Source organism: Austrofundulus limnaeus, unplaced genomic scaffold (genome assembly GCF_001266775.1).
Source record: "Austrofundulus limnaeus strain Quisiro unplaced genomic scaffold, Austrofundulus_limnaeus-1.0 Scaffold578, whole genome shotgun sequence".
Lineage (NCBI taxonomy): Eukaryota > Metazoa > Chordata > Actinopteri > Cyprinodontiformes > Rivulidae > Austrofundulus > Austrofundulus limnaeus.
This window is the reverse complement of record NW_013952980.1, coordinates 168,450-180,027: the sequence shown is the minus strand read 5'-3', so window position 1 is coordinate 180,027 and position 11,578 is coordinate 168,450. Positions and strand designations below refer to the sequence as shown.

Below are 11,578 nucleotides of genomic sequence, written 5' to 3'. Positions count from 1 at the left end.
CTTATTTATCAAAATAATTATTAATTTCTTAAAAATTAATTCCTCCAACTACACTGTCACCTGCAAATACTTTTTCCTTTAAAATTTTTAAATTTATGACAGTTTTCCTTCAAGAATAAAACTGTTTAAAAGTTTGTCCTTAAAACCTGTTTTTTCTGTTAAAGAGAAAAAAACATCAATAAACATTTTCATTGAATCGAATCAAATTGTGATTAATCAATTCAGAACTTTATGAATCGAAATCGAATCAATTTAGAGAATTGGTCATGATACCCAGTCCTGCTCAACAAGGTCCCAAAATGGACCACTAAACCCTGAACATGGAGAACAGATCAACGACCCAAAACCTCCTGCAGAGGCAACGAGGAGGAGCTGAAGATCTGAGGAGCTGAAGATCTGAGGAGCTGAACATCTGAGGAGCTGAACATCTGAGGAGCTGAACATCTGAGGAGCTGAACATCTGAGCAGCTGAAGAACAAACTGAAGATCTGAGGAGCTGAAGCAGTGGTGAAGAACCTGGAGGATTTAGATTTCCAGTAAAGACTCAGATGTAGAGCAGCTACAACATCTGAGTCATGATTTATTGTGAAAAACACAATCAGCTTTAGCCTCAAAAACTTCAGTTAGAAATGTTAACAGAGCCTAAAACAAACTAGTAAAAACACGTTTTACAATATTTTATAAAAACGAGCCGAAGCAGTGAAACAAAGAGGTTCTAAAACTCTGTCAAAAAAAAAACATTATTTCTCAGCAGGAGGTGAAAATAACAAGAGGAGCAGCTGCATTCCACAGAACCACAATCACAATGTTTCCATGTTGTCAGAGAAAGAGAACACACACACACACACACACACACACACACACACACACACACACACACACACACACACGTTCTCCCAGGGAAAATTCCACCTCCATATTTCCTCTGCAGGTTTTAGTGGTTTTTAAAGCTCAGGAGGACACAACAGATTGTGTTGTTAGTCCAGTTGTTGTTTCATTTCCCAACATGACGTCACAGCAGAAAGTCTCATCACATTCAAAAATAATAAAAATAAAAAATCATCCTGATTCCGGCAAAACCTGTTGGAACAGAACAGGTAGCTCAACAGTCCAGTCTGGTTCTGCTGCTGAGGTTTGTTTAACAACACAAACAACCGTTTTTACAGACAAACTTTATTCTAACTGCAACACACAAAAACACAACACAACAACAGCTGAAGCCACACAACTCACAGCACATAAGGCTTTCACTAAACATTAAATAAGAAAGGTTGTGTGTTTTATTAAACTACAYCCTTTTAAATAAACAGATTAAATCAAACTCTTACAGTAATGAATGTTTTCCTCACAAACAGCAGCTGCTTGTTACACAACTTCATTTAGTTTAACTGGTTTAAACAATGTGAGGGAATTAATTTAACTGGTTTAAACAATGTGAGGGAATTAATTTAACTGGTTTAAACAGTGTGAGGGAATTAATTTAACTGGTTTAAACAATGTGAGTGAATTAATTTAACTGGTTTAAACAATGTGAGTGAATTAATTTAACTGGTTTAAACAACGTGAGTGAATTATTTAACTGGTTTAAACAATGTGAGTGAATTAATTTAACTGGTTTTAAACAGTGTGAGTGAATTAATTTAACTGGTTTTAAACAGTGTGAGTGAATTAATTTAACTGGTTTAAACAATGTGAGTGAATTAATTTAACTGGTTTAAAGAGTGTGAGTGAATTAATTTAGTTTAACTGGTTTAAACAGTGTGAGTGAATTAATAAGCCAAAGAATCACTCATTTAAAAACAAAAAAAAAAACTTAACTAAAAACAGAAAAGCTGATAAATATTTGGACACAAAGAGTAAAATATGTTCTTTAAATGTTCGTCAGACTTTATCCTCCCTTCGTTCTGTTGAATCAAAGATTTAAAAGTTTAATAATAAATCTTTGGATCAAACAGAACCTCATGGATCCAGGTCTCCTGACAGGTCCAGGTCCAGGTCCAACAAGTGTTTTAAAAGAGTAAAATGATTGCTGCAGCAGATCTGTGCTGCTTTCAGGTTCATGTCAGAAAGTAAAGCAGCAGCAGGAGAACCTTCCTGTCTGACCATCATCAYGGTGTCAAAACTCCTGATTCACATTTTATTATGAAATATTTTTATTTTTCCTTTGTTTTCATGTTCCTCTTTATTATTCTTTAACTACTCCGAATGTTCTTCAGCACCTTTGTCATTCCACAATTTTTGTGTTATTTCAGCATTTCATATATCAAAACGTTCGACTCATTTATCACAATCCTGCTATGACTTTTGGTATTTCAGCTATTTATATTTTTTTTAGCCACTTCGGATTTTTAGCCATTTTTTTCCCATTAATAATGAACAGAGCTGTTTTTAACATCCTTAAAATCTTTCAAAAATGTTTCTAAATCCTTACAGCACCTTCATTCTGCTCATTTTTAGCTTTTTTCTGCTATTTTAGCTTTTTCTGCTATTTTAGCTATAATTCTGCTTCTTTATAATTTCTACTTTTTTGTGCTTCTTTTTACTAACAGTTGTTTTCTGCTATATTCAGATATTTGCAGCAATTTTTTACAAATATTTAGCTGTTATTAGCTGAAGTTGGCATTTTTAGGCTAACTTTACATTGTGGTGGCTATTTCAGCTTCTTTCKGCTTAGTTCAGCAAACTTGTGCTCCTTATGCTAATTTAAGATTTTCTAGCTTTGTTTTAGCTGTTTTWCTGAACACCTAATTTCCYTCTGGGATCAATAAAGTGTTTTTGAATTTGAATTCAACTGAATTTTTGCTGTTTTAGCTATTTTACAGCAAATTGTCACTTTTTTGTACTTTTATTCATTTTTTTCTACTAGTTTTACATTTTAAACMCTTTCACCATCTGGGTGCTAATTTCAACTTGTGTCTGCTACCTCTAGCTTGTTTTAAGCTAATTTTAGCTTTTTTCTGCTATTCTGGCTTTTATTTGCTTCTTTTTACTATAGTTTCTGTGGTTTTTTGTGCTTCTTTCAACTTTTCAAATTGAACTGGCAACAGTTTTGCTATAAAACATTTTCGGCTTCATTTCAGCAGCTTTCAGCTGAAATTTTCACCATTTTCACAGGAAATGCAGTTTCTCCAGTTCTCTTCTGATAAATAATAAAATAATAAATAAAGCTGGTCACAGACCTTTCTTCTCTCCGGTGAAGGGCACGATGTCCTCTCGGTCTTTATAATCCATGGCTTCTTTCTCCAGATACTTCAGCAGGCGGTCCCGGTCAAAGGGTCCGGTGGCTCCCTTTGAGGTCTGGTCTTTCTGTCGTAAACCAGCTGGAAGAAGTGCATTCTGGGAAGAAAACACAAAGAACTCTTTCACATTTTGTCTCACAATAAAACCATTTTTTAATTAATTAAAAACTTCATGTAATTCTGGAAACGCTTTGAGAAAAGTTTTTCCACACAAAGTGAAATAAAGTAATATTCACTGCTCAGCTTCAGTTCAGTTTATTTTTATTTCTTTTCACAGATGGRATAATTAAAATGCTGCGCTGCTCTAAAGTTCCTGTGACATGCCTATCCTTCAAAAACAAAACGTCAAAAAAAACATCTTTATACTTGAGAGAATTGACATAATTCACATGATTTTATTCATTTTGTCACATAACTGGCCTCTTTTCTGCTGTATTTGGCTCAGCCAAAGTGAAACAGGAAGTGACATCAAAGGAGAACTCATTAATAAAATAAACTCGCTGGTCTCCGTTTATTGAAACAAAATTATTTAAACTTTAAACTCTTCATCTGTCTTTGATAGAGACTAAAAACAACCTAAAGAAACATCAGATTCTTCTCTACAGTCTGTGTTGTTAGCTTTGGTAACAACACTCTGTTTACATGCAGACATTCCCCTCTGACATCACTTCCTGTTTCTTCACATGTAAATATCTCAACAACCGTTCATCTCAGTGACATGAAATTTGTTTTGTAATATTTTATCAATGTTATCTTTCCAAAAATGCGTTTAGGTTTATTACAAAACTTTGACGCCACAGGCCCTTTAATAAACACGAGGTTCCAGCAGGATGTGTTAAAATGAACATCTGCAGGTTAAACCTGAGCTGTAGCTTCAAACAGCTGAAGAGACTGAAAACAGCTGAAGAGACTGAAAACAGCTGAAGAGACTGAAAACAGCTAAAGAGACTGAAAACAGCTGGAGAGACTGAAAACAGCTGAAGAGACTGAAAACAGCTCAACGCAGGCAGAAGACTGTGTTGGAGCTTCTTTCTGCTCAGAGATTAAAGGCTTTTATTTCCCAATAAATCATAACGGAACAGGAAGTTCCTCCAGCCCTCACTGACCTCAGGGTCCATCTCCTCCAGGGCCATCTCCAGCTGTTTGAGGTCCTCCGCCGACAGCTTCCCCAGGATCTCATCTTCATCGATGTCCTTGTATTTGCCCAGATCCTTTTTGAAAGGCAGCGCCATGATGGCTAACGCTTGTTGTGGAACAGCGAGCAGCGAGCTGCAGCCAGGCCGGTCCTGGTTCTGGTCCTGGTTCTGAGGGACACCTGAGGAGAGGACGAGGAACACGTCAGTTCATGATGTCAGCCTGAGTAGAAGAAGAGCTCTGAACTCTAAACAGCAGTGATGATGTCATCTCTGGGGAACAATGAGCCGCTGAACATCTGGCTCTGCAGAGATGATGCAACACAGCTGGAACAAAAGCCCGGCGGATCGGCTGACGTCTCCCTCAAACTATTCCTCCAGAACACACATGATGTAGACTGAAACCATCAGGTTTCCACCACTTWTAAGATCCAATAAACTCCAGATGAGTGGAGCCTGACTGAACAAACGATCAGATAGAAGAGCTTCAGCTCCTTGTCCCACRCCACGGTGCCGACCTTCAGATGACCTCATCATCTCCAGATCACCTGCAGGACTGACGTCACAATCCTGGACCTTTATCTGTACCTTTACCTAAACACACATTACTGCCTGGTGTCATATTTTACAAAACTGGTGAGTTTGTGTTTCAACACAACTCATGTTTGGTGTTAAATAATCAGCAATGAGGCGAGAACACCTGCTGCTCCCTGACAATGAGTCAGAACAGAACCGTTTTACCTGGCACTCTGTGATCACTGGCTTATACAAGTCCCTGTGGTGTGGAGCTAATGCTAATGTCGAGCTAACGCTAATTAGAAGCTAACGCCAACATGGAGCTAATGCCAATGAGAAACTAATTCCAACGTGGAGCTAATGAGAAACTAATGCCAAAGTGGAGCTAACACTAATGAGAAGCTAATGCCAACGTAGAGCTAACGTAGAGCTAACGCTAATGAGAAACTAATGCCAACGTGGAGCTAATGCTAATGAGAAACTAATGCCAACGTAGAGCTAACGTAGAGCTAACGCTAATGAGAAACTAATGCCAACGTGGAGCTAATGCTAATGAGAAACTAATGCCAACGTAGAGCTAACGTAGAGCTAACGCTAATGAGAAACTAATGCCAACGTGGAGCTAATGCTAATGAGAAACTAATGCCAACGTGGAGCTAATGCTAATGAGAAGCTAATGCCAACATGGAGCTAACGCTAATGTGGTTCTAACGCTAAAGACAATACTATTGCAGAGCTTATGCTAACATTGACATGGAGCTACTGTTAATACAGAGCTAACGAGAAGCTCATGCTAACACTAACACAGAGCTAACGTTAATGAAGTGCTAACACTAATGTGGTTCTAACACTAAAGCCAACACTACAAACTTGTTTAACCTCCTGAATCACCATGAGAGCAGGAGGACGAGGAGAGCCAGAGAACGTGAACAGAGGCTGCAACAAACGCTCCTCCAGTGAATGATGGAAACAGATCTGCTCAGCAGAGAATCAACAATGCTCTCAGTCAATCTGTCCTTCACCAGCAGCAAAGAGATGGACGGAGTTAACACAGGGATGGATGTTAAAATGAAGTTTATGATTTATACAAGTCAAACATATGCAGCAAATGCAACTGTCGACTATTAAGATTATTAATTAATCATGATTCAATATCAGCTGAACTCAAAGGTTTAAATCAGGGCTTCATCTACAGACAGGAAACTGTTTGAGGAGCAGGTTTGTGTCTCTGCAGTCTGGTGTTTGTCCAGGACTGATTCGTCCCCTCACCTCCTGAATCACTCCACATTTATACCTGAAATAATGAGAGTCACAACAGGAGCAGTTATAAAGCCGATTAGCAGCAGATGAAGCTGAGGCCTGATGACATCACTTAATCAGAGCACATGATAATGATCCCCTCAATAATCTCATCTACGGGTTCGTTGGGCCTGGAACACTGAGTCGAGTCAGAACATGTCAGACCTGTGGCAGCAGAAACACAGAGGTCCTTGTGCTGCACTGATGGAGACTGGATGGAAAGGTTCAGGAGGGAGTTTTAATTTCCTTCAGAGGCTTTCAGTGGAGATTTAAACAGCTTAGAACAGTTGAGTGGTCTCAGACGCCCATCTCAAGGGGTCTACAGAGGATGTTTCCATCTCTTTATGACAGAAACATCAGAGGCTACAGACACACATGTCCTGGGGTCTCATTTATAAAGGATTGCGTGGAAACCATACTAAAAGTGAACGTACGGCCAAAAGGCGGAAATGGCGTACGCCAAAAAAAATTCAGATTTATAAAACCGTACGCACGTTTCTGCACAGCTTTCCTTTATAAATCACAGCCGCACGTCAGAGTTTGTGCACGAGGTCCTCCTCAGGTTCTACCCTCTACACGCCCACACTCAACCATAAACAGTCAATGTAAAGTACCTGATGAATGTTAAGATGTATTTAAATCAGTCAGATGATCAGTGATTGGTTCAGACAGGTGCTGACTGACAGCTGCTCACCTGAACACAATGTCTGTAACTGACACAGATTTCCCCTCATTTTGCTTTAGAGTAATATAACGATTTTTATAAAAAAAAAATCTCAGCGTCAACTTAATTTTCTCTCAGAGCCTGCAGGACGATAAAAACAATAAAAATGTAATTAAATAAGTCAAATAAAATTAGAAATAAGCTCACCGCTCTTCTCCTCGTCCTCTCCCCCTCCTGCCTGCTCGGTATTTTGGACGCTGCTGTTTCCTGTACCTGCCGTTACCTGGTTTATTTATTTAATTACTTATTCACTTTAAAGGCAACGTTTTGACCTTTTTTTATCTTTCTTTAAAAATAATAAAATGCCTGAGAATTAAATGTTCTGGGGGTTAATTTTCATTTAATAATCAGTTGTACATTATGGTTTTGGAGACTCATTATGTTTGACTGAGGGGTAGTAGTGGTATGACTAAATGACTCAGGGGTTCACAAGTCTAAAAAGGTTGAACCACTGATTTAATACATTAAAAACATCTGTATTATATAGAGCAGGTGGCTACATAAATAACAATGAAGTCACCTGTTGGTCTCATTATAAAGCAGGCTTTAATGAGACAGCTGTGGGGAAATTTATACATTTTCAACAACAGTTTCATCCCAGTGAGATCAGATCTAAAGCTGAGCTACATTAGAAGGTCAAATAATGAACTCTGACATAAAACCAGCCCGAATAAAGACATTTTGTTAAAATAAAATCATAAAAACATCAACGAGACAAACCCCATTAAAAGCAGCACTTTTTTCTTCCAAATAATTTGCATGATGCAACGATAGCAGCAGTCAGCTGTGCTGCCATCAGGGATCCGCTTCGTTTCTCAGGATTTGTTTTAAACAGGAAAGTTTTTACCGTATTTTTCGGACTATAAGCCGCGACTTTTCATGAACTTTGAACCATGCAGCTTATAGTCCGGTGCGGCTTATACGCAMATGGATTTTTTTCTTAAGCCACCAGGGGGCTCTTATGCTGCATTTACTTCAACYACTCGCTTAAAAAAGAAAGGAAAAAAAACATAAGAAAAAAGCGATCGCTTCCAGAGCCGACTGTTGACCAGGAAGCAGCGATTTAAAGATAGTCAATGGCCAAAAACTCATAAAAGGGGATAAAACAGACATTTTTCACGRTGGAATCTGACTGATAAAAACTTTGGAGCTTAATCCAGGACCAGTTTGTGGATAAACGTCGAGCGAAGAGCCGCGGACGTTCTTTGTCCTCATTGCACTCCCCGGGGAAGGAATCCCATGCAGTGACGTATGCTGGAGCGGGAGGGCTTTCCCAGCAGATCGGCTCAGGGTTTCTCAGGGGAACTATGAAAGGTCAGTGCGAAAACAAAYGCCGAAAAATCACGTGACGGCACGTCGACCGGTCGACAGCTGAGCGACCATACTCCCAGCTTAGCCAGAGGTGTAGCGCCATTTTGTTTTAGCTAGTAGCAGACACGACACGACGGATCTTGGACAGACATGATATTGGACAGTATGCGGGCCCACATCATGGATTCAGTGAAAGCAGCCATCAGGAAAACAAAGTCAATTCCTGCTGTTATTCCTGGAGGTACAAAGTTTTTACAACCCCTGGACATCAGTGTGAATCGTGCATTTAAAGCAGCACTGACGGGGATAAAACATTCACAAAAACTGGCCGAATGTGAAGAGCGTCATTTCCTGATGTCTGCCAGTGGATCCTAACAGTGTGGAGCAGAGTGAATGAGTCCACCATCACCAGTGGGTTCTGAAAGGCTGGACTGCTACGTGAAGAGGACACCACAGCTTCAGAGCCAGCATTACCCCGGGAGGACAACAGATACCGCTGTGTGACGCAGCTTTTCTCAGCTTGTTTAACTCCGACACTGAAGAGGAGGACTTCGATGGTTTCAGTGCACCGGAGGAAGATGAATGAGATGTTTTGTTGGACCAGAAACTGTTAAAGAAAACTACCAAAATAAGGTCAGTTAAATGAACCGTGTTCCTCCGAACTTTAATTCCTAAAGGTTTGCTTTTTATGTTTTGATGCTGAATTCACTTTTTTGACGACAATTTTGGGTGTACTGGTTTTTTTTATGTTGGGGGTGCGGCTTATAGTCCGGTGCAGCTTATAGTCCAAAAAATACGGTACTCTGAAATATGAGCAGACACAGACGGAGACGAACAGGAAGCTCAAAATAACTTTTTATCACAAATTCTGTCCCGTTCAGTTTGATGCAGCGCTCCTTCAGCTGTTACTGGGCTGCAGGAGTGATGGAGCGAGCACGCAGAGATGATGATGGTGATGGTGAGTAAAGGGTGGGTAAAGGGTGAGTAAGGGGTGAGTAAAGGGTGAGTAAAGGGTTGGTAAAGGGTGAGTAAAGGGTGAGTAAAGGGTGAGTAAAGGGTGAGTAAAGGGTGGGGACACTCAAGAGGATCCATTAGCCCAGCTCGATTGATTCCTTTCTGTTAATCCTTCAGAACAACAGATGGATCCGAGCCAACAACAGAACCTTCCCTGCTCTGAGATCACTGAGCCGTCTGAACGTCCACAACTGACAGGAAACATGTTTTATACTTCCTCCTCACTACAAAACACAGAAAAACAAGAAAAACATCTGCTKCTGGACTAAAGTTTCATTTAAAAGGCTGGTTTTATTGACTTGTTTTCATAAAAGGATTTCTGGGCCGAAAAGAGATCATACAAAGACCCCTTTTTGGCCCTCGGGCCACATGTTGCCCATGTGTGGTCCTGAAGGTTCTGGATCAGAAAGAAAAAACTCAAAGCCTGGTGTGGTACATAACTACACGTGAGCATCATGTTGGTTATTTTTTATCTTTTATAGAAAAAAAGTGAGAAAATGTTCAGCAAGAAATTAAAAATAAATATTAAATCTTTTCCAGTGAGGCTATAATTATTATTATTAATATTATACACACATATATTTGTTGTGGTGTTTTTGTTTTCTCTCTTGTTGCAGGTGTGAAGTCAAACTACAAATGTGTTGTTTTGTGTTTTCTTCATGCATCTCTYATATCTTCTTRTTTCAGTTTCTTTCTTTTAACTTTTCTCCTTTTTTTCTTTGTTTACTTTTTTCCGTCTCGGTGTCCGCTACGAATTAATCCCAAAAGAATTTAGAATAAAAGGTTTTAATTTATATCAAGTGGAGCATGGTGGTGAAACACCACGATGCTGCAGTAGTGAAAGTAAAACTGCTGGGCTTCATTTACTCACATATTAATTCTGAGTTTCACACTGACGGACAGGACACGGTAAAATAATTAATAAGTAAATATTTTAGAAACACAAAGACGGAAAAAAGTTTAGAAACACTAAAGTTTCTCCAAACTCTGAAAAATTAATAAAAACAAAACCTGCATTTTAAAAACAGCAAAATAACTGTGAAACTCAAAAAGTGATGAAACTAAAGATATAAACGGTCTAATATGCTGAATAATCAGTTTATCTGATCAAATCCAAGCTTTTATCTGAACTCCTCGCTCATCAGAAACAGTTCRACACTAAAATCATTTCCACATCTTACATCCCTGAACGGTTCAGAGTTTAGAGGCAGAAAAAAAAAACGATGCTACAGGAAGCAGAGAGTTGTGTTACAGCAGAACAACGTGTCATCTACAGAGAAATATGTCTATAGTTAGATCTGCAGCCCGTGGGACGCTGGTCTGCACTTCCTCCTCCTCCGGCTTCACTCCCCACCCTGTTTCCAGTCCCTGGTGGGCTCTGTGCTCCGAGCAGAGCAGAGATGATGGAAACCAGATGGAAGCAGCAACTAAAGACCTCATCTGAAGCACGACTCCGCCTCTGAAACTTACCACAGAAATGTTAAAAAAAAAACATGCTGGTCCTCCTGGATCCACTTTCAGCAACGCTCCTCTTTAAAAAAATAAAACTTTCAGATCTGGATCCATCGGACCACAGAACAGTTCTCCTCGGTCCGTTTTTTAATGATGGTGGCTTCTCATTTGTCTGATAGAGCTTTGATCTTAATTAGAGGACGGTACATGGAGCTGAGTTTACAGACGATGTGAGGAACTGATCCTGAGTCCAGAACAGAACCAGAACCTGTTTTACAGCAGTGAAGATCACAAACATCTAATCCTGACTTCCAGCCTCAGATTATAATAATCTGCAGATCTGGAGATAAATCATCTGTTAATTCTGAAAACATTCGGTGAATTTCAGACAAGTGAAGCTCATCTTGATAATTAAACTAATTAGTTACAAAATGCTCCTGCCTTTGTTTCTTATTCACAACCGTTATTTTTATGTTCTTTGAGACGTGTTGCTGCTATAAAATTCAAAATAACCTTATTATTAAAACATAAAAAACAATCATCTCCAAATGTTTTCCACAGCCTGACAGCAGCAGGAAGTGGGACATTATCCCACAGTACGTCCCTGGTGGGCTCGCCCCAAGGAGGTCCTATAGAGCTGGAGTGTGTAAAGACCATGTGATCGGCTGGAGAAGCTAACGGCTAACGCTAAACGGTCCAGACTCTGGATTTATCATCACTGTACATGTTGACAGGACTAACGATGTAGAAATCATAAAAACTATTAATAATAATATTAACACAATTATTATTAATATTTTACAGTTTATATAATCTATCTAATGTTTTAAATAATGTCAGAAAAGCTGTTTGTGTTCTGGATTTATTAACAGAAGATAAACAGGAAAACG

At 39.2% G+C, this 11,578-nt stretch overlaps 1 protein-coding gene across 1 annotated transcript in view; it reads right to left on the bottom strand.

Moving 5' to 3' along the window:
- tmod2 (tropomodulin 2) overlaps window positions 1-11,578 on the bottom strand; it is a gene marked incomplete in the record, with an annotated part of 28,916 nt that overhangs the window by 14,016 nt on the left and 3,322 nt on the right. Inside the window, 2 exon segments of the mRNA XM_014026661.1 lie at window positions 3,180-3,336; window positions 4,346-4,554. Coding sequence (XP_013882115.1) covers window positions 3,180-3,336; window positions 4,346-4,471 — 283 coding nt within the window.